Genomic DNA, 24,985 nt, shown 5'->3' with positions numbered 1-24,985 from the left:
AAACGCCGGAACATATTTCCTCCACACCTTTCTCACCTTTTTAACCCCTGACCCATTTTCATGCCTGCTCGGTTTTTTTCGTGCTTTTCAAAGTTTGGATGGCTGAAATTCTTTGACCCTACATAAAATGCACTGCTCTTATCGGCGACATTGGGATTCTCACGGCACATTTTGTACCGCATTTCCGTGCGAGCATCATTTGCTTCTAGCCATGGTACCTCCTGTAGCCACTTTTCAGCAAAAGTCCTTTTTTTCGGTAGCTCCGGTGACGTCTCTGTCGTCTGTCTGTGTTTTGACGGGGGTGGGGGAACACGGAAGTAATTACTCAGTGCGGCCTGCCTCTTCGACATTTTGAGAAGTTATTTTCTCGTGTCCGCCGCAAATACAGTGGTCAGCCATCGGTACGCAAAAGCGTATGGAAGCCGTTGAGGGCCAGCGCGTTTGTCTACGTCCAGTACGCATGCGCGCATGCGGCCCACTTATGTGCACCCCTGGTCATAATAAACAAATACAGTACTTATGTACTGTATGTTGAATGTATATATTCGTCCGAGTTTTTTTTTCATTTTTTTCTTAATGCATTGCCAAAATGTATGTGATCGGGAAAAATTATCGGGAATAATTGGAATTGAATCGGGAACAAAAAAAAGCAATCGTATCGGGAAATATCGGGATCGGCAGATACTCAAACTAAAACAATTGGGATCGGATCGGGAGCAAAAAAATATGATCGGAACAACCCTAGAAACAACCCAAACAAAACTAAGGTAACCACTGAAAATATACCTAATGAACATGGGTAGTAGCCATAGAAGGCTCACTTCAGAAAGCATTTTGGTTTAAAAGTGAAAACGCTTATAGATTTTTCAAACCGCGTGAAACTGTACTTCTTTGTTCCAGTGTGCAATATTGTCAACAGTGATGCAAATAAGAAGCTATTAAACTTTGTCATTGAGCGGTTAGTTGCACTCTATGTAATTGTGCGCGTTTCTGGCCAAATTAGTTGATAATGCAGACAGGTTTAACATTTCATGCATGTCCGATTCATTGCCAGACATCAACTTCCATGACAGGAGAGTCTACTTCCCCTCTTCATCTGTTTTCATTCCGTCACTCAGGGGACAAACCGATTGTTGAGAGGAGGTGGAGGAAGCGCGCCGATACATGAGGACAAAGCAGGCATCAGTCTCGCCCGCGCCAGTCTCATCCGCCGCGTCGCCGCTTAATGACTTAATGAACACTTCTGCGGCAGATTAGCCCTTGACAGCCCATCATATGCGCCGCCCCGTTAGCATTCCCGTCCGTCCGCTTCGCATTGTCTGAACTAACCTGCTACCACTCTGTCTGGCAGCCAGCGCTGGCTGCCACTTGTTCTAAAAGTGATTAGCGACAGAAAATGAGCGGGGATATGGGAGGACATGAATGATAATTTAGAAAAATAAGTGAGTTGGAAATTGTCCCCATAAGGGAATTGCAGAGAAAATCAGAGGAACAGAAATGGAAAATGCTTGTATAGAAATTCTATTTTACCAGCATTTTACATTAACTTAGACTTATCCATTCATACACACATTACATTAGCGCCATGGCTGACTCAAAGGGACAGCCTGCACCATTTTGTTTTTTTTTAAACTTGTACACAATATTGGCAAAGTCACTGGTAAATTTGTGATACTATTATAGGAAGTGCACACACAGTAAACTTTCTTATATTTGGTTTATATTCAAAACTAATTTATTAATTGAAATGACTTACTCCCTCATTAAAACTGTCTTGACATTAACTCATTCACTCCCAGCCATTTTCACCGGAGCAAGGCCCTTCGTTCCCGGCCGTTTTACTGGATTTTGACTGATTTTGCAAGGCCCACAGAAAATTCTGTTCTATTGCTATATAAACATGGAACCCACCAAAAGAAAGATTGGACTCTCGTCTTTCAGCAGAAAAAAAGTTAGCTCATATCTTTTTTCCTTCTTTAGAAATCACCATTAGAAAATAGCTTCGTTTGAGCAATTTTCCAATTTCTGATGAAAAAACTGAGATATTGAGCTTTTTGTGAAAGCATACATTTCAAACATACAGTAACTTTTAACTTATGCACAGCTATTTTTGGGTTTAGTTACATCCCAAACATCTGAATAATGCTTTCCTTTTACAAAATAAGATTAACAACAAGACAAATAGAGCTTTTGATAGCAAAGTAACAATTTGTTTACACGTAACTAACTGAAAGATGACGCTGTTCTGGCCGCGACAGCCGGTTAAACTTTTCCCTCATCTCCGTCTGTCTCATAAAGATGAATTTTCATGAGTCTCTGGGGGCTCTGCTCGCGAGCGGCATGGACTCAAAGGCATAGTCCACTGCACTAGTGGTCCCGGTCGTTCTGGTCGTTCGTCCAGCGCCTGGCATCCCGGGCGTCATACCGGTTGTTCTGCTCGGTCGTCCGCCGCCTGGCATCCATTCTGTCGTCTTCTGCCGGCGCCCGGCCGTGCGGCTTGGCCAAAAGCCTCTCAACAAAGTTGGCTAACTTGCTTAGCAAAAGTCCGATAGCTTAAATACTATGTGATGCTACTATTTACAATAATTGGCCAACTTTAATGCAAAAGTCCGCTAGCTTATATGCTATATAATGTAGAGCTGAAACGAATACTCGAGCAACTCGAGTAACTCCAGTTTAAAAACTGATCCGAGTAATTTTATTCACCTCGAGTAATCGTTTATTTTGACAGTTCTAAGCATCACGTTTTGCTTGGACTACTTTTAACGCGGGACAACGCGCTGATGTCACGTGCGTAGAGGAAAAAAAACCTTACTGCAGCCAACAGCCGCTACAAACGACGCCAACGTTGCTAAATACTAACCCGCACGATGCTACGTTAGTAGCAGGTAGCGTCTGATGAGTCTCATAGAGATCACATGTATGTTGAACTAGATGCGAAAAGACAGACTCGGCCGCGTCTGGGCAGCGTTCGTAAACAGCCGCCATCTTAAAGCAGTAGAGCGCTAAGCGCTAATAAAGAGCGCTAAGCGCTAATAAATAAGATTTAACGTTACTGTCACTACCTCACGTAAAGTTAGCCCTGCGGAGGGCTAGGTTTCTATTAATTATGACCACTGTCAATGCGTGGCTAACGTGTCTTACATACAGACTTTACCATAACATAGCGTTGTGGAGTGATGAGGGTGTAAAATAAAAACTCAATAATGCTAACTATCAATTTTAGCTCAGTAGTCATTGCTGGATAAAACACCAAGTAGCACTGGTCCCTAATGTGCTCCAATACAGCCTGTATCATACATTTATTTTGAACACTGCAGAAACTCAAAATCCTATCAGGACTTAGTTTAGACTAACTTAAAACTTAACTAGAACTTAAAAACACAGCTTGACACAGATAGAAAGTCAATTGGAACACGTGGGAAGAAATCCTAACTTTTCAGTGATGTGTGTTATCAAGCGTAACAGCATTTTTAGGTATATATATATATTATATATGTTAGAGATGTCTCGATCACGTCATTTTCAAAGTATCGGAATTGGCAAAAAAATATCGGCCATGCCTTTTTTTTTAATATATATATATTTTTTAATTAAATCGTTTTCTAATTGTATTTAACGTTACAGACATAATATGCTACACTCATCCAGAGTCTTTAGTTTAGGCTTAAGGTAGGGTTATCAAATTTATCCCGATAACGGCGGTAATTAATTTTTAAAAAAATGTATCACGTTAAAATATTTAACGCAATTAATGCATGCATTGCACGACCCACTCATGCATTGTCGCGCTCAATCTGTAATGGCGCCGTTTTACTTATATAGAGAGATAAAAGGCAGCGTAAAATGAGTAGAGTGAATTTTGGCAGCCTTTGGAGCCTTTTTTTAATTGACTAAAGCCTTACAATCCCTCTCCCTATGATTGGAAATATCATGGGAAGCAAGGTAGCAATTGATCTTTTTCTTAACACCATATGTTATTTCCCAAAGCAGAGAAGATATATCAATTGGTAGCAGTACGCACAGTCATGTTTCCACTTCCCATCATGCATTTAGGCATGGCTACAGTATCGTTTACTGAAAGCTCAACAAATACACTAGATGACAATATTTAGTCACAATATACAAAGTCACATTTATCCTTTAAGAATTACAAGTCTTTCTATCCGTGGATCCCTCTCACAGAAAGAATGTTGATAATGTAAATGCCATTTTGAGGATTTATTGTCGTAATAAACAAATACAGTACTTACGTACTGTATGTTGAATGTATATATTCGTCCGAGTTTTATTCATTTTTTTCTTAATGCATTGCCAAAATGTATATGATCGGGAAAAATTATCGGGAATGATTGGAATTGAATCGGGAGCAAAAAAAAAAAGCAATCAGATCGAGAAATATCGGGTTCGGCAGATACTCAAACTAAAACGATTGGGATTGGATCGGGAGCAAATAAACATGATTGGAATAACCCTAATATATATATTTTTTAATAAGATCAAAAGGTTTTTTGAGTGAAAGCAGTGAATTAGTCTTTTTTTTTTATTTTTTTTTATTCTAGTTACATCTGAGATGCAATTGTTGGCTGTTTTCAACAATATACATCGAAAATATCGATCGAATCAATCAATCGAAAAATTGATTGACTGAAAATGGTTCAAGATTAGATGAAATGTCGTTTTCTCATGTATATTTATAATTGCTCTTCACCTAAAAATATATTTGTTTTATCCGATTACTCGATTAATCGATATAATTTTCAGCCGATTACTCGATTACCAAAATATTCGATAGCTGCAGCCCTAATATAATGTTAATGTTTACAAAAAATGGCTAACTTGCATAGCAAAAGTCTGCCAGTTTAAATGCTATATAATGCTAATGTTTAGCACATAGTTTCTGGTGTGCGCCAGATAGTTTAAATTTATTCCATTTCTGTGTATGTCTCTCTAGGGGCTCCCTAAACCGTGGAAATTGGTTTCAAATATGCTAAATATTTTCAATGCAATGGGGTTGAATAAGTTAAAACACAACTATAACTAAATGCCCTTCTTGCACACACATAACAGCAGGCTACTGGTGTCATGATCAGTGTCTCATTTGTGTTCTCCAGACACCCCACGTCCTCCTTCGTACGAGGACAGTGGCTTGATAACAGGCCTGCCCATCTTCGTCACACAAAAGAGGGCAGAAGAGAAAAGATGAGGCACAATTAGCTTCCTTGTCTAATCCTTCAGGTTTCGACTAGCAAAGCCCTGGTTATATATTTTTTTTCAGGGCTTAATTGGTTGGAAAGTGGATGACATGCAAAGCTGGGGACATTAACAGGGCTGTGCTGTAGTAAATGGCAATGCAAAGTGACATTTAAATTGTACTGAAGGGAAATTATTCATCTTTTGACATGCTTGGCTCCTTTTTTTGAGGAGGTGGAGGGGTAATTGCAATGCCAGGCCAAGTGATTGGTCTTTTTTAGCTTTCTCTTATAGAATTGAAGTATGGTAAGTCGAGTTTGCCGAGAATGTATCAAAGTAAGGGCGTATATAACAAAAATGTCTACATTTTACTGTCACTCACTTTCCAGTGACATCGCCAAAGTCTTTTTTTTTTCCCCCTTCACTCTTCAGAAATTTACTAGGCAACACTCATCATTTGCCCTCCTGCATTATTGAAGGTGAATTCAAGGGCCTATCAATGCTCATTGGTCTTTATTGAATTTCTCTCTAAAGACACCTGCCCCCATCAAAAAAAGAAAATCAACCACCATTGCCGTAACATTTAACTTTTCTCCTCACTCACTGTCCAAGACCTCTCTGTTTTGCCCTCTGTGTGATTGACATGGTAATTACCCAATCAGCAGATTGACAGCGGCGCTGTCAAAACATCGCGGATTGAAGTGAAGTGGCCTCTCATACTCCCCGTTCCCTCCCTCAACTTGTCTTCATCTTTGCGGTTCCTTTATCAGTCCATCCATCAGGCACACTTGTCCTCCCTCCACGGAATCTCCAGGCTGTGGGTAAATTTGCCAAGCTATGTGTTTCGCAAAAAGAAATCTAGGATGAGCTTTTGCCGTATATGCTTTGAAGGTGTGTAGATTTCAAGACTGTATAACTGTTTGGAATGGGTATTATCTAGTGCTGTCAAATTTATCAGGCTAACGGCTGTTAATTAATTTTTTAAATTAATCTAGTTAAAATATTTGACGCAATTAACGCATGCACGGAATGACCCGTTCATTTGTTGCCTCAAACAGTTTACAATGAAGCCGTTTTAGCACATTGAGAGCGAAAAGGCAGAGAAGTGCGAGTGTACACGGGCATTCATTGGACCGCACCTTTTATTGGCTTAAGCTTTGGCAACTCTTTCATAACAAATATAAATATTGTGGCGAATGACGTTGGGAAGAATGACAGGAGACGATCTTTTTCTTAACACGCTTAATTGAACACAACACAAATCATGCTGTATACCATTTTCAGCCACCACTGACAGTCATGATTGCCCAACTTCCCATCATGCATTTGGGCGGAACAGTTAAAGTGCATGTGACACGAAAAAGCATGTTTATTTCATAATACACGCGGTATTCTATGCTCCTGATTGATATGGACCGCTTGGATGTGTGTGGAAGCGATCGCTATATTTATTTCGTTTTTTTTAATCCCGCGCCATGAAAATGAGTGACTTCCGGCTTTGGTCTTGCATTGAGGAGGAGGGTGCTGTGACGTGTACGGGTACAGGCGTCCTCTTCACTAAACAGCGGTACTGTTGTGTATGAGGACGAAGGATTCAGCTGATTTTGCGGATTAATACGTTTATTTTTTTTAGCATCACGCCAGCCAAACGGCTGCAGAAAAATCTTGCTTTATGAGGTAGAGGCGTTTGTGCCTTTTTGGAGTTTCAAAAGGTTCCCATTCACCGTGGATATTGGCCAAGCCCTACTACTGTGGGACCATTGGACTTACGAGGAAGTGAGTAAACATCTTGTTTTGTATTATGTCAAATATTATTACAGCGATTATAAAGTAAACACTACAAACTTTCTTTAAATAAAGGACTACTTACGTTTGATCATTGATAGACATGTAAATAGCTCTCCTCGTGCACATTAGCTGCACGTTAGCTGCACAACAACTGCAGTCGCCCTCACCCGGGGAACGAACTTTAAATTGCTCTCCGCCGGGCGGTGTTCCGATCTGCGAAGACAATCGACAACCTAGTCGTCATGTCAAATAATCCGGGCTAGTTATGTGTGATTTTCCGCTTCGAAGACTTTGAAACATCACTCGGTTCGGGTTAGCATGTTGACTAGCTGTCACACCTCTTGGTTTGTTTACATTTTCCGAAGCCGGGGAAGGGAAATGACATATGTCCGATTTAGGTGTCATAAAATATCATTCGGGAGGTGCGACAGTAAAGGTGAAGTCGACAGTTTTGACCATTATGGAGTAATTTTGCCACGTCGTCCTGAATAAGTGCATTTTTATGATTTCATATTCCATTTAGCAGAAGACTGTTATTTGTCATGACCATGCCATTTATTTAGCAATTGGGGAAAATACTTGGATAAAAAGAATATCCTGGAAAAATATCGAAGTAAAGAGACAGAAACAATGACATTTTGCAGCTCTCTTCGTCGCGTTTTCCTCGATGTGAATAGTTCCCCCTCGACGGGCTGACTGGTCCTTCTCAAGCCATGTATTTAGCTATTGGGGAAAAATACTTGGATAAAAAGAATATCCTGTAAAAATATTGGTGTAGAGAGACTGAAACAATGACATTTTGCTGCTCTCTTCGTCGCGTTCTCCTCGTTCTGAATAATTCCCCCTCAATGGGCTGAATAGTAAAACCAATGAGCCCAGTCTCCCGCTGACATCATCCACCTGTTGGGGACGCTAGAGCCCTAAAATGGTAGGCGTGGCTAACCGGCAGATTAAAAGACTAATTTCTCGTCATCTGCGCTTTGCTAAATTGTTGTATATAGTCGAATCGTCTCAAAATATGATTCCAATTCACAAAATAATGCAATTTAAGACTTTTTTTCTCCTGTCATATGCTCTTTAAGGTGCTACAGTATCAATTTGGTAAAAACACAAAAATGATATTCCTATCTCTCAAAAAAAAAAAATGTTCACAAAAAGAAAAGCGCTCAATGCAAAGAGAACTGGCATTCCCAATCAAAATAGCTATGCAAAATACACATAAGACTTACTCAGACTTTGCCTTGGCTAGATTTCTAATTAATTTAAAACTTGCCATTGACACCTTGTGGTGTATTTCAATCACTACCTTACGTAGTTAAAGACACTGTGGAAGAATGGCAGGGAGCCCATGTGACGTCCCGCTCGGCGACGTCAACAATGGCGAGCTATGAGTTTTTTTGTTTTTTGATTGAAAATTTTACTAATTTATTAAAACAAAAACATTAAGAGGGGTTTCAATATAAAATTACTATAACTTGTACTCAAATTTATCTTTTAAGAACTACAAGGCTTTCTATCTGTGGATCCCTTTAACAGAAAGAATGTTAATAATGTTAATGCCATCTTGTGGATTTATCGTTAAAACAAATACTGTACTTATGTAAAGTATGTTAAATGTTTATGTCCGTTTTGTGTCTAATCTTTCCATTCCAACAATAATTTACAGAAAAATATGGCATATTTTAGAGATGGTTTGAATTGCGATTAATTACGATTAATTTTTAAGATGTGATTAACTCGATTAAAAATTTTAATCGTTTGACAGCCCTAGTATTATCACGTCTCCACACAACACATATATTAACAAGACGTTGTTTTATATATAAATTAGACGTTTTGTAAATGAACTGTTTTACAAAAATGCAAAACTGATATAGACAAGTTTCCTAAGCGAAACATGGGAGGCGCCATCTTTGACATTTTCTGCTACGGACTTCCATTTAAGACAGAACAGCATGAAGTGTGGCTGAAGCAAGCAGTGTGTAGACAAAGTTAAACTACAAACTCAAACAAGAGGGACCCATGGAATCTCCAAAAATGGATTCAGCACAAGGTAGATGAGGCTCCGGGACTTTATGTGTTGTGCGTGGTTGTGTGAACTCCTGGAAGCGCCTGTAAAGACCCCAATCACCAACGTCACACAATCACATGATCGCTGTATTGTGCCGCCATATTGTCCGTCATTGTGTGTCGTGTTGTCAATGATCGTAGTTTGTAAAGGTGGATTCACTTGCAAATTATGGAAGCTGAGAAGATGAGTTGCATAAAAGCCGTTATTAGGAAAACCTTCGGTCGATCCAGTCGCCAGATCCATATTTGATGCCCAAACCGATGTTTCCTCCCGTCCGGTCCCGTCCCGTGCGTCAGAGCTCGTGCTGAGACCACAAAATTTCCAATCATCCTCAAGTTGATGTCACGATGAGGAGTCGGGTACCCTAAATCGGCACCGGCCCGACCGACATTTGGTCAGCTGAGCGTTACCGTTGTCACGATTGTAAAATGAAATTTGATCGACAACGGTCCGATGTGTGCCGAAAAATAGCTGCCCAGCGTGAAATGTTCCCCCTGCCGGGAGCGCTTATTTATAACGCTTTATTGACGTGAAAACATCAAATGTTTTCGTGGACTCATTACAGTAATGGATTTAAAACGGTAAGATCAGTTTTAAATGATTAAATTACACAAAATATTAGTAATGTATTTTAGTAACAAATCATGGACTGGGCCACGTAAACATCTTTGAACAGAAATGTATTATTCTACAGGTTTTCACGACCATATCCCAATGACAATCACACAGGTATGACATTTATTCGTTCAAGCAGAGTAAAATAATACATATTCACGGTACAAGAAAGTCGTTACCGTGTGGGCTCTCCCGTCAGGGGGGGACATTTCACGCAGGGCGGCTATTTTTCGGCACAACACCTGTTGTTGTGCTCACTTTCTTGCTGCGCGACCATGGCGATGAGCTTCGTAGTCTTTATAAACACAGCACTGTAGAGTGATGAGGGTGTAAAATTAAAACATAATAAAGCTAACTGTTAGTTTTAGCTCAGTAGTCATTGCTGAATAAAACACCAAGTAGCACTGGTCCCTAATGTGCTCCAATACAGCAGGTATCATACATTTATTTTGAACACTTCAAAAACTCAAAGGTCCTATGAGTACTTACAGTTTAGACTAACTTAAAACTTAACTAGAACTTAAAAATAGCTTGACACAAATGGAAATTCAATTGAAACACGTGGGAAAAAAACATACGTAGCTTTCAAGTGATGTGTGTTGTCAAGCATAATTACATTTTTAGGTAAGAACTATGTGTTTTTTATAAGATCTCGAAGTTTTTTGAGTGAAAGCAGTGAATTTTTTTTTCTAGTCACATCTGAGATGCAATTGTTGGCTGTTTTCAACAATGTACATCGAAAATAAAGACATCGATTGACTGAAAATGGTTCAATATTGGATTAAATGTCTTTTTTTCTCATGTATATTTATAATTGTCTATGCGAGGGCGGGTCTATAATGTCCCGCTTCGGCTTTACTTCCGCTTTATGGTGCTACGTCACGGTCTAAAAATAGCCTGTGTGCGGTACGCCATTGGTGGTTGACTAAATACTTATTTGCTCCACTGTATATTGCAAACTGCCAAAAAGTCGCAATTTCATTTTTTTCCTATATCGTTCAGCCCGGCTGTAAAGGTAGTTCTGGTTTTAAGATGACAGATTAATTCAGTTTCCTGTGATTTCTTTTTTGTGTCCAAACAAATAGAAGGTAGAGGGTGAAAAGAGACAATTGGGATGGAAGTTTGAGGTGAGGAAGAGGTTCTGTTAAGGACAAAAGAAGTGACAGAAGAATTTGGAGATGAGCATGAAGGATAAAGATTGACCCTTTTCTCTGCTTCCGAGCATCAAGCGCCCATGAAAGCCTGTCCAGAGAGACATTAGCCCCCCTTCACACCGGCATGGGGAGAAAGAGTGCTCGATTGTGTGACATGATGTATTGGGGTCAAAAGGCCTCATCACCTGTAGTTGTGCTGTCACGCATTAAACGGCCTGCATTGTTGCGGTGGGTCATTGTACTTGAATGCGAGGGCAGGAGGTTAACGCTCTGTATTTTCTCCCCATACAACGCTAACTGATTGCACATCTAACTCGCTTACTCTCTCTCTTTTTCCTTTGTGTTTGCATGTTTGATTTGGATGGCGTGCCAACAGTAATGACCTCCCCGGAGCTCTTGATGCACTGCTTGAGTGTCACAGGCGCTACGGCCACCTGCCACGCATCCATGACATCTTTGTCAGCCTGGTGGAGAAGGGAGACACGGAGCTCTTGCAGAAAGGTCTGAAAGCACCATTTTAGTTACCTTTTTACTGTCGGAATTTTCTTTAAATGATGATAAAAGTCATCTCTAGTAGTGGCGAGAAGTGGGGAAATTCAAAAGAAAAACAAATGGATGGAGGCGTATAAAATTTCCGAGTCTTAGATTATTCACGATTCGGCCGTGGAAGATTTGAGAATGATTCACAAACATCCAAATTCCGATTATTGAATCGTACCAGGTAAAGCGGAAATAAAATGCAGTCAGCGCGGTCTTCGGGACGCAATGAGGAACGGACCGAGAGTAAATATCATGTGCAGCTAATGCCGCTAGGTAAAAATAAACTATAACACCTGACTGCGACCGTTAGCCGCTACAAAGACAGGGTACCCGCGGGTTATTGAAAGTATTAAAAAAAGCATTGAATTTAATTTTCCATTATTAAAAGTATTAAATTAGCTGTGGTAAGTCTGGAATTTTTTCACTGTGGTTTTAATTTTGAAGAACATCTCAGTGCAAGCTAAATTACATCCGTGACGAAGTTGTTTTTTTTAATCCATAATGAAGATGACCCGTAAAATTTTTACGATGCACTGCATTACAAATCATAATGCACCTCGTGCGTGCGCGCTCTTAGCATCATTAGCATCAACATCACAACAGCAGGCAATCGCACAGTACTGTGTGCTAACGTAAGGAACTGCTCAGATGCCTTAGTTGTTATGTTCAACGAAAGCCTCAACAAGACAACCAAGTCCAAACAGTTGGACCAGCATGTGTCATGTGAGGTATTGGATCGGCGACCAAGTCGCATCCAGACACTTTGGGTCGCAGTTTATGGGTCATGCGAAGGCAGTGGACCTGCTTAACATTTCAAAGTAAGTTGCCAATTTCTCCAATTAAAATATGTTAGATGCAATAATGTATTTACTGCTTTACTTCCTTTATGGTTCACGGCTGTCTTCCCGACTCTATGATGTCGGTGATGCTGGTCCCTGTCATCAAGGATAAAGCAGGGCAAGTAAGCAGCTCGGACAATTACAGACCAATCGCCCTTGCTAGTGTTCTCTCTAAGGTATTTGAACTCCTCATGCTGGAGAGAGTTAGTACATTAATCAACTCTTCAGATAATCAGTTTTAAACCTAGGCATGGCACAGACATGTGTATTTGTTTTGAAAGAATTGGTCAACACCTATTTGAGGAAAAACTCGTCTATGTTTATGTGTTTTCTAGACGCTTCCAAAGCCTTTGATCGTGTAAACCACAGGAAGTTGTTTAGGAAATTAAGCCAAGCGGGAGTTCCCAATGACATCATAAGAATTCTTTTATATTGGTACACTCATCAAACTATGCAGGTTAAGTGGGACGACTGTATGTCTGCCCCCTTCCAAGTTACCAATGGGGTCAGACAGGGGAGCATTTTGTCTCCAATTTTATTCAATTTTTATATGAATGACCTGTCAAAACTATTAAATAAGTGGAGAAATGGCTGCATGGTTGGTGGCTTGGTGGTCAACCATCTAATGTATGCAGATGATTGTGTGCTACTTAGCCCAAGCTCAGCAGGTCTACAGCAGCTACTCAATGTGTGTTCCGGGTATGGGGAGTTACACAACATTAAACACAATGAATCAAAGAGTGTCATTATGATTTTAAGAACCAAAGAGGACAAACGGTTGGTTTTCTCTAATTTTAAGTTGTCTGGTCAAGTTTTAAAGTCCAAGGTAAAATACCTTGGTCATCTGCTCACGGACACTCTGACTGACAACGAGGACATATTGCGACAGTGTCGCTCATTATATGTCCAAGCCAGTGTTCTCTCTCGAAAATTTGGTCCATGCTCTGATGAGGTCAAGCTCGCCCTGTTCAAGGCTTATTGTACTCCCCTCTACACTGCACATCTGTGGTCAAATTACACTAAGACAAATTTTCAGAGACTGCAAGTGGCATACAATGATTCTTTGAGAATCTTGCTGAAAAAGCCTAGATGGTGCAGTGCCTCTGAAATGTTTGTATCTGCTCGGGTGAATACACTCCAGGCCCTTCTAAGGGTGCTAATGTTTAATTTTATTCATCGTTTGAAATGTTCTGAAAATGTGATTGTCTGGGGCCTGACAAACATTTTGCATAGTTCTACTCGCTGCTTGTCACTGTTCTGGAAGCACTGGAATAGGTGCCTTTTAATACTGGCCCAATAGATGGCCTAATTTTTGTATCACTGTAGTTTACCTTCTTTTATTGTTATGTTGTTTTTAGTTTTGTATGGTTTGTTCCTTTGTATTGTGTGGTTGTGGCTTGGACCTTGAGTCTGTTAATAAATTTATCTATCTATCTATTTCTGCACGGTTTGCCTTTCGAATGAATGTGAATTTCATAGTTTTAACTCGAGTTAGCCATGTTCAATGGGGTTTTGGCAAGTGCACTAGCCTTAGCATGGATAAACCGGAGTCGTAGATCCACCATCACCCTCAGATACACAACACGGTTGACACTATTATTGGAACGAGTGTGGGGTAACGTTGATCTGAATAACACGGCATGGTGATAGGCAAATTATAATGTAGGTGATAGTAAAACACCTCCTGGTATATTTAAATGTTTTTCTTGATTGAATAAGAGCATGGATTTTCTCTATCTGATTAAAAGAAATGTCTTCAATAGCTAACAAAGGATTAACATGTGTTTTGTATACTTCTTGTAATGTGATTAGAAAAAAACCAAGGGAAATTACCAAGGGAAATGGTCATGTGTAGCTTTTTTATTTTGTGGTAATTAATGGTAAACTACTGCCATTTAGTGGCTGTTTTTTAAACTTTCACTGCCAATTGCAAGATTTTCCCAAGCACTTTACAGTTAAGGTTACCAACTTGACAATCACCAGTTAAGGTGACCAACTTGACAATCACCAACCTACCACCTTGACTAGGTCCTCTTAAAAGGGAAACCTGTTGTATTGCAAATGTAATTTCTGAAGTTGCTTTACAAAAAGTGTAAAATCCAATTTATCCTGGGGGAAAAAAATCTGAAAGACCTTATATTTAAATGTGTTTTAATTGTATCTTCAGTAAATGTGCATTCTTCTTTTTTTTAATATGATTCAATATTATCTAAATAATGGGTGCGAGAAAAGTATTAATTTTCAGTTGAAGTGGCATTAAAAAAGGTCTTAAAAGTCTTGAATTTAGATTTATCAATCCTGGGGGGACCCTGAAAGAGCGGCCAGTTGCTAGTTGCTACAATCATACGGCAACATACGGCTATGGCAGATATCACATATATCTAGACTAGATGTGAAATGACAGACTTTCCCGTGCTAGTAAACAGGCGCCATCTTAAAGCAGTAGACTTCTTTAGAAGGCTCTGTTGTAGATAGGGATGGGAATCGAAATCCGATTCCAATTCGGAACCGGTTCCGAGTGTTTCGAGGCCTCGACATCACAATGAAAAAGCCTTAACGATCCCTTTAACGATTCCTAAAGACGAGTATTGCGTCGTGACGTGTGTTTTTGTCTAGACGCATCAAACTAGCATGGCGCCAAGAACCACTCGCTCCAAAGTTTGACTACACTTCACCAGGAAAGAGTGTGAAAATGAAAGGTTACGACGGGTAAGCACGAGCATTGCAGCCATAAACATAACAATGACAGCACGTAGGTTCAAACGCTCGAAAGTGTTGTCTCAAAATATGATTCTAATTCACATAATAATGCCATTTAAGACTTTTTTTCTCATGTCGTATGCTCTTTAAAAGCAGCTAATAGAGGGGGCGGGGTGTCATCAATAATCGATTTATAATCGAATCATAGCCTCTGAATCGTAATCGAATCGTTAGGTGCCCAAAGATTCCCACCTCTAGTGTCAGTTGCCACGTTTACATGGAGCCAAATATTCCAATTACAATCGGAATATTTGTTCAAACCGAATAAATGTGTTCCATATAAACACCTCATTCGGAATGAACAGGCCCAAACCGAATGGAATTTCATTCCGATTCACAGGGGTGGAATATTCCTTTTCCCAAACCGATTAGAAGTAAAATTATATCATGTAAACAGGGAAGCGGAATGGTGTCTAGTTGCGTTCTTTCTGCGCATGCGCCGTACTGACGTGGTGACGTCACTTTGTGACGTAAGTAACGTCACTTGCAACATGGCTTCCAAGCACAGCGCACCTAATTGGAGTCCGGCGGAAAGATTGTATTTAATTCAAACTTTAAAAGAATTGAATATAATTGCTCGCTTAGACGGGCGTAAAACGAGGAACGGTGAACTATTTTAAAAAGTTCACGAGAGGTTACACGAAGCCGGAATAGACCGGAGCGTTGACCAGATTAGAAACCGGTGGAAAACCGGCTACTACAAGGCAAAAGAGCAAAACAGCAGAAGCGGATACGACCCCACAAACACAACAAGTGGGTTAAAGTTAAAACAGCAGCACTCCGACGATCGATCTCCATGTTTTGCAACGTGACGCTTTGTTTTGATTGATCTGCGCATGTCAGACGGCAGTTGTCAAACGTCCTTTCGGAATAAAAGCAGTCACATGTAAACGCTGGATCGGAATAGATGAAGTGACATGTAAACAGCTGATCTGAAATTTCCATTCGGAATGATTTGAATCGGTATGAATAAAAGTCAGCATGTAAACGTGGCTAATGATGGCCTTCTGTACAGCAGTCCGGTCGGCAGTCTGGCCCATGATTGCGGTTTTGAGTAATGAACCAGGCTGGGAGTTTTTAAAAGCCTCGGGAATCTTTCGCAGGGGTTTTGAGTTCATTCGTTGATTCAGATGATTAGGTTAGTAGCTTCTTTAGAGTACCTTTTCATTATATGCTAATTTTTTGAGATAGGGATTTTTGTTTTTTCTTGACTTTTTTTGCCCAAATCATCAATATTAAAACAATAAAAGCCTTGAACTACTTCAGTTGTGTGTAATGAATCTAAAATATATGAATGTCTACTGTTTATCAATACATTACAGAAAATAATGAACTTTATCATAATATGCTAATTTTTGGAGAAGGACCAGTATAGGAACACATGAGTGTTATAGAATCTCGAAAAACATTTGGTTTGGGAATAAAGTTTAGTTTCGGTCTGCATTAGATAATTCATTTCTCCCCCCTACTATTAGTCCTCTGCCCGTCTGGTTGTTTGAATGAAAAGGTCAACTTCAATGTGGCAAAGTGGCAAGTGGTTCTGGAGTGCATCTCTTCATTCAAACCCTACCGCCCTCTCCCAAAAGCTCTCTTACTCGCTATTGTGTCCACGCTACCTGCCTCTACCCTCATGTGACCTCCCTGAGGGGTGAACGACCCAACCAGACAGTAGTGTCCTGGAGTAAAAACATAAATATAATGAAAAACTGCAGACATGTTGACTCAAAATGCATAATGTGTGCCTCTTCAAAGGTTCTTGACTCACATGGCCTCTTTTTTGGAGTTGGATGTTCAGCTGCTAATGTAGTGGAGGTCCAGCCAAGCGTTGCAACCCCTGAACTGTTTCCACTTTTTGTTTGACTTTACTTTCCTAAGTTGTTTCCATACAATTTTGGGGGGGAGTAGTCCAAAAGTACCAAATTACGCTCTGGAGCCCCCCCCCTACCTCCTCCCCCATCAATGCCAAGTACGCAGTCAGCTGCAGGACAGAGATAGCATGTAAAAAGCCTAGCAGAAAAGCACCATGGCTAATTTTCCTGGAGGGCATTAGTTGGACTCACATTCAGGTCTTTTGCTGAATATTAGAGAGCTCATTTGAGGGAGGCAGCTTCTGTCTATATGCCAAGTAGTAAAAACAAAAAGATATGGCGGAAAACACTCAGGTGATTTGAAGTTCCGCTCTGAGACACCCAACTTAGCCAACTTTCAAAATTGTCCGATATGCATGTGTGATACATCATTGGAAAGCTTAAAGTCTCAATTTTCTGGGGAAATAAAAAGTTTGAACAGAAGGGCATGTTTAAAAACAGCAAAACCCTATCTGGAAGTGAGAGCACGCGAGAGCAGAATTACATACGCCATGACTTTAACGAGATATTATCGTGGACTTACCTTGTTTCTAGAGATGTCCCGATCGATCGGGTTCGATCATATCATTTTCAAAGTATCGGAATCGGCAAAAAAATATCAGCCATGCCTTTTTTTAATATGTATATGTATTTTAATTAAATCGTTTTCTAATTGTATTTAACGTTACAGACATAATATATTACACTCATCCAGAGTCTTTAGTTTAGGCTTAAGGTAGGGTATCAAATTTATCCCGATAACGGCGGTAATTAATTTTTTAAAAAATGTATCGCGTTCAAATATTTAACGCAATTATTGCATGCGCTGCACGACCCACTCACGCATTGTCGCGCTCAATCTGTAATGGTGCCGTTTTACCTATATAGAGAGATAAAAGGCAGTGTAAAATGAGTAAAGTGAATTTTGGTAGCCTTTGGAGCCTTTTTTTAATTGGCTAAAGCCTTCCAATCCCCCTCCCTACGATTAGAAATATCATGGGAAGCTCTGTGGGGAAGCAAGGTAGCAATTGATCTTTTTCTTAACACCTTATGTTATTTCCCAACGCAGAGAAGATATATCAATTGGTAGCACTACGCACAGTCATGGTTCCACTTCCCATCATGCATTTGGGCATGGCTACAGTATCATTTACTGAAAACTCAACAAATACACTAGATGGCAATATTTAGTCACAATATACAAAGTCACAAGTCTTTCTATCCGTGGATCCCTCCCACAGAAAGAATGTTAATAAATGCCATCTTGAGGATTTATTTTCATAATAAACAAATACAGTACTTATGTACTGTATGTTGAATGTATATATTCGTCATAGTTTTTCAATTCATTGCCAAAATGTATATGATCGGGAAAAATTCTCGGGAATGATTGGAATTGAATCGGGAGCAAAAAAAAAAAGGCAGTCGGATCGGGAAATATCTGGATCGGCAGATACTCAAACTAAAACGATCGGGATCGGATCGGGAGCAAAAAAACGTGATCGGAACAACCCTACTTGTTTCGATCCAAAAACTCCATGTAGCATGTATCACAGAGTGTCAAGACACAGCTGTGAATGGCCATAGCTGGATTTATGGGGGATTTTATGGGTGAAACATGGTAATATAACAAGGGTCGCGATGCAAAAATTGCAGACATCAAGGAGTGGTCGAGATTTTCTTTTTCATATATTTACCCTTTTAAACGTTTCTTTTTTAAATGTTTTTTTTGTTGATCGATTATTTATCATCTAACATATCAGAGAAAATGCAGCAGTTAGAAAAAAAATTAAGCGATAGCTATGAGGTAGATATCCGTGGCTTTTTTACAGACACCATTTTTTTCATTGTGACATAATTTGTTCAAAAGTATGTGAGTGAATAATTTTTTTGTCTTTTTTTTTTATAAACAAAATATGAGACATCAATTAATGATTCTAAGCTAAAAACGACAAACATTTTGAATAATAAATACAATTAATTACCTTCGTCTTATGGCTGGGTTGTAACAAAAGCGGTTGCGCGAATTCTGTAAACGGGGGTTTCCAGGGTAAAACGGACAAATTAAAAATAGTTCGGGGGCTTAATGCGCCATGACTCTGCTATGGCAGCATATAGACATATTGTTCAATCAAACACAACAGTTGTTTTGGCTTAAAATACAGCTGTTTCTTTTCAAGAGGAGTGCAAGAGGAGAAACTGCTTTTTCAGTCTTGTCTGTGTTTTCCGCCATATGCATTTTTGTAACTTTCAACTCTCTTGTAATCACCCTCAGCCATGGACGTGTTGAGCCGAGAACGTGGGGAGATGACGATGCTGTACGACCTGTTCTTCGCTTTCTTGCAGACAGGACGCTACCGTGAGGCTTGCAAGATTATTGAGGTAATAAAGTAAAAACTACAACATCTTAACAAAATACAGGGGCATGTAATGTTACCACTAACTGAAAGAAAATTGTCTATTTATAGTTGCAGCCGAGAGGAAGGGAATTAAAAAGTATGAACAGCTCCAATGTTTAGTCAGTTTGAGCACCACTTACCGTAATTTTTGGAGTATAAGTCACCAACTTTTTCCCTCATTTTGAATCCTGTGGCTAACAGTCTAGTGCGGTTTATGTGGGTTAATAGGGAACACTTTGACAGCGGCATGATAAGACTGCCATGAGACTGTTATAATCATGACATGACACTATCATGGGCATTAATGAATGCTAATGACAGATGTCATTAAGTGTCATCTGGCAAATTATGTCACTAACTCCATTTATGTCTAGCTCGGATCTTTTACAACAATTCAAAAGTGAGATAATTTGCCGGATGGCACTCAATGACATCTGGCAGTGTAATGTCATTTGTATGATGGTCTTATGACAGTCTTATGGCACCACTGCTAAATAGTGTTACAAATACCATAACTAGTAATTAATGAAACAACTGGAACAGTAACTGAAGAAATACTTAGTAGGGCTGTCCCAAACAACTAATCTCCTCCCGATTAGTCAGCCGACTATTTTTACGATTAGTCGACTAATCTAATATATATATATTTTTTTACCACTTAAATAATGAAATTTTTGTTGAAGCTTATTAATTCACAAAAAAACATTATGGAACACCTAAATTATTTATTAACATTTAAATAAATAACATAAATATCAATAATAAATCACAAACAATGAGGTCAAATGATGCTGGCATTAACTAGTGCAAAAAAAAAAAATGTAAACAGAAACACTGAGACTTCACCTCTTTAACAGGAGTCAAAACAATTCTTACTCTTTTTGTGGTATGTCATTGTCTATATTGTTCTAAATGTTAAAAGGAATTGCAATGTCCCGGACAACCATTTTCAGAATACTTTGTGTGAGTTCAGATGCTTTTTCTGGTGTGCTTTCTGCATTTTTGGGGGAGGGGAAAAACTGTTAAACTTTTGTTTGTTTTAACCTGAAAATAGATAAAGTAGAGGGCACACTGAAATATTACCACAACTATTTTGAATGAGAGGCACACATACCCACAGTAACAAAAATTAAATATATAGTAGTAATTTTATAGCAAACTACTATATGTATATACACAATGATACTTTATAATATAAGGTGCAGTCATGGATTACAGTAAGCAGGCCAGTGCTGTCTCCATATATATTTTTATTATATAATGTATATACAGGATGTATGTATATATTTTCCCCAAGTGGGAACTTCCATGATCCTAATAAATTTAATAATAATAATTAAAAAAAAAAAATACATAATTACCGTAATTTCCCGAATATAACGCGCACTTTTTTTCCCCAAAATCAACTTGTAAAATCATGGTGCGCATTATAAACGGGTACATGGATGGAGACAGAAATATATATATATTACATATATATATATATAAACCGATTTTTTTTTTTATTATTGATACGGCCACGTTGTGTTGAAGAAACGTATGCGGCGACCCGTTGCCGACCATTACGGTACGTGACGTCACCATTTTGTTTCGGTAATACTTCACTCTAATTGGCCGAATGATTTCGTCTGTTTTAAATTCTGCTTTTTTTGCTCTTCATAAAGCACGGAATTTAGTTTCTTGAACTCATTTGAGTCAACGTTTATTGCAGCTCCGCAACTCTGACCATAATGTAAGCACACAGACTTCCTGTGTCCGTCAACTATAACTGTCCCTCAGGAAACTCGATCCCAAATAACAATAGTTCCTATTACTGTCGTGGTCATAGCGATGAGCTTTCACGGATTTCCGACTTACGTTCTCACTTTCATTTTACCGTATCAATCCATGGAAGAAACATTTATTCATCATGATGAAACGACCAAGTTATACAGCAGCCTTTAAAAGAAAAGTCACATCTGTTTTGTTTTCTCCTAGATTCTGGAGAAGTTGTCAAATCGTTTTATTACCTTAAATATTGTCAGTTTATGGTAATGTTTTGAACTACCAATATGCTATGCTTGTGCTGTGTTTCACCAGTCAGTAAAATGACATTTCTGTATCTGTACACGAGCTCTGTTTTCTTGTATTCTTCTATTTATTGGTGCTAAAATTAGGGTGCGCTTTATAAACGGGTACAATATTTTCCCCTAGATTTTACAAGTAAATTTGGGGTGCGTATTATACACGGGTGCGCCTTATATTCGGGAAATTACGGTATATATATATTAGGGCTGTCAAAATTAACGCGTTAACGGGCGGTAATTAATTTTTAAAATTAATCACGTTAAAATATTTAACGCATGCGCGGAACGACCCACTCTAGCATTGCCAGGAACAGACTGCAATGGCGCCGTTTGAAGTATATTGAGAGCTAAGGGCAGAGACAAGCAAGTGGAGTGGACGCAGGTGTTACCGGCACCCGCCAAGGTGCCGCTGTTATTTTCAATGTGACCGGCATTGTTAGATTGAGCAGTGAGGAAGAAAGTGGTCGAGCGAGAGAGGGAGCGAGAGACTAGAGAAAGTGCGCAGTTAGCGCAGGCCCCAGTGCTGCGTTCCCCAGATGCTTTTGTTTTGTTAATAAAAGTATTCACAAAAAGCCATCGAACGCCTCTCGGTGTTTATATGTACGCCGCCGTTTTCCTCAGGAGGTAGTCGGACGAACTGGGCCATCTGACAACAATGAGCCAACATGATTCACCGGTCCAACGGGGTCTGTAGCACTATTAATTTCCTAGCTGGATGAATCGGCAAAGCTTACATTTATTGGAGCCGCGCTATTTAACGGGTTACGCAGTAGCATCCCTTCCACTATTGTTATAACTATTGTGGCAAGCAACATGGGGAAGTATTATTAGAGTTGATCGTTTCCTTAACACCATGTATTGTACTCAACGCAGAGAAGATATATCCTTTGCAGCAACCACTGTGGCTCATGGTTGCTTAAATTCCCATCATGCATTTGGGCAGTTTAAACAGAACGTTTAAATCGCTACAGTATCATTTAGTGAAAGCACAAAAAAATAATATTCCTATCCCTCAAAAATAAAATAATGTTCACAAAAAGAAAAGCGCTCAATGCAAAGAGATCTGGCATTCCCAATCAAAATAGCTATGCAAAATAATACGCTATTCAAACATTAAATTTAGCTAAAAAAATACACTAGATGGCAATATTTAGTCACAGTATACAAACTATCAAAATTACTATAACTTGTACTCACATTTATCTTTTATGAATTAAAAGTCTTTCTATCCATGGATCCCTTTCACAGAAAGAATGTTAATGTTAATGCCGTCTTGTGGATTTATTGTTATAATAAACAAACACACTGCTTATGGGTCAATGTATATATCCGTCTTATCTTTCCATTCCAACAATAATTTACAGAAAAATATGGCATATTTTACAGATGGTTTGAATTGCGATTAATTGCGATTAATTACGATTAATTAATTTTTAAGCTGTAATTAACTCGATTAAAAATTTTAATCGTTTGACAGCCCTAACATATATATATATATATATAATTTTATGAAATAAAAATGCACGTTGATACGACGGACATACAGGTAACTTCAATTTTTAAAAAATCGTTATAAAGTTGTATGGACTTACAATCCACTAGCTTGTTGTTTCTTGTCGTCTTCGAAAATTATACTTGGGTGATGGCGCTTCAAGTGTTTGTTCATAGCCGACGTGCTACTGTGGTATGCGAGCTCAGCTTAGCAAAGAGTACACACAGTGGCACCCTCCTTATTTTCCTTGAAATTATTCCAGGCTCTGGCTATTCTGGTCCGCTTTTTTGGCTTTATGGCACTTTCACGTGTCACCAATTCTGCCCTTTTTGGAAATTGGCGGTGTTTTCAACTCCTTGCCGAAGTGAGAAGTGAACCGGCGATTCACTTGGCTCGTTGTCGTCGGTTCGTCCGATTTCCTCCTCAGGAAGGCAGCGGCGTGCATAAAAACACCGAGAGGCGTCGGATGGCTGTTTACGGATACTTTTATTGACCAAAACAAAAACGTAGGGGATGCAGCCACTGAACTCCGCGCTACCCGCGCACTTTCCCAACTCACCGATCTCACTCCCTCTCTCTCGCTTGCCCACTTTCTTCCTCTTTGCTCAATCTGACAATGCCGGTCACATTGAAATAACAGCGGCCCCCTTTGAGGTGTTATTAACAACCGCTTGCATCGCGAGCGCCTGCCATTCTAAACTTTTTCCGCATGTTTTTTTTTTTTTTTTTTTTTTAAACCCGTCATTACCCGTCGACGGTATGTTTTGCCCGTCAACGCATTTACGTCATCGATGACGTCGACAACGTCGACTAGTCGGGACAGCTCTAATACTTAGCATAGAATATGAATTTTGATTGTTATTTACATTTGTAGCGCTGCAATGCATGCTATGAGGCATGTTGGATGACAACAGTGTTGACAGCAGGTGGCAGCAGAGGTTGACTGTCTCCCTCAAGGGAGCAGTGATGGCCAAATGAAGCTTTTTGTAGCAATGAAGCTTTGCAGCCAATTAGTTCAAAGCTTTATGGTGGTTCATTTGGTCTCATGACAGTCTCATGATGCCGCTGTCAATCCTGCTGTCAAATAAAGTGTTACTGGCAGTGTTGTCACGGATTACTTAAAGTAATTTAATTACTGATTACTGATTACACGTCAAAAAAGTAAGGTAGTTACTTTACTGATTATTATCAAAGTAACTAAGTTAGTTTAAAAGTAACTTATCAGTTACTTTTACCCTTTTTTTCCTTTTGCTGCCTCAACATAAAAATAACAGAAAAATATCGCGTGTAATTGACTTTTTCACATAAGGCTTAAATCTTTGAGTTAGCGGGGGTTTAATTAGTCGACCACCATTGACTCGCCCTTGCTTAGCCATTCTGGAGCCCTAAAACTAACAAATAACTGACAAACTGCACAATTTTTTTTCAAATCAACTCCAACGCCTAAATAAACCCCCGCTAACTCCAAGATTAAGCCTCATGTAAAAAAAAATCTGAACTTGCCCTTTGGAATAAAGATCTAGCCGTTAAAATGTCTCTGAAAGTTGTAAAGCAATAAAAAAAAAAAAAAAAAAAATTAATAAAATCAACAAAAATCCTACAACGTAAAGTTTTCATAATGGGTCAAAATTATTTTTCGAACAGATCATGTGACGAGCACCTTGGAGACTATCCTTTGCTTTGCTTAGCCAAAACTACACCAGAGGTGATATTTAGAATTTCTTTGAAACGCTGCCAACAACAACTTGAACAGTTGATTGAACTCGAACAGTGTCAAGATGTGTGTGTGTGTGTGTGTGTATATATTTATATATGTGTGTATATATATATTTATTTATATATATATATGTATGTATACATACTAGAGGTGTGCATTGACACCGCCCTCACGATTCGATTCGATTACGATTCGGAAGGCCACGATTCGATTCGATTCAGAGGGTCACGATTCGGTTCGGTTCGATTCGGCAATGCATTGTGATGCATTAAAGCCTGGGATGCATTAAAATTCTAAAGCAAAGCATATTTTTCGTCAATCATGTGCCAACACAAGCGGACAGACATTAAACAACTTTTTATTGGCTCTTGTGTCACTCCTGGTTGAAGTCAAATGAAAATAGTATACTTTCATATATATCTTAAAAAAAAAAAAAAAAATCAGATCACAGCATTTAATTAGTGCTTTGAATGAGACCAAGGCTTTCTTTTTTTTTTCTTTTTT

At 39.2% G+C, this 24,985-nt stretch overlaps 1 protein-coding gene across 1 annotated transcript in view; it reads left to right on the top strand.

Moving 5' to 3' along the window:
- lrpprc (leucine-rich pentatricopeptide repeat containing) overlaps positions 1-24,985 on the top strand; it is a 206,875-nt gene that overhangs the window by 108,197 nt on the left and 73,693 nt on the right. Inside the window, exons 24-25 of the mRNA XM_057849140.1 lie at positions 11,198-11,322; positions 19,083-19,189. Coding sequence (XP_057705123.1) covers positions 11,198-11,322; positions 19,083-19,189 — 232 coding nt within the window. The remainder of the gene's footprint in view (positions 1-11,197; positions 11,323-19,082; positions 19,190-24,985) is intronic.

The sequence above is a fragment of the Corythoichthys intestinalis genome, chromosome 10 (assembly GCF_030265065.1).
Source record: "Corythoichthys intestinalis isolate RoL2023-P3 chromosome 10, ASM3026506v1, whole genome shotgun sequence".
Classification (NCBI taxonomy): domain Eukaryota; kingdom Metazoa; phylum Chordata; class Actinopteri; order Syngnathiformes; family Syngnathidae; genus Corythoichthys; species Corythoichthys intestinalis.
This window is presented reverse-complemented; position numbering and strand designations above follow the sequence as displayed.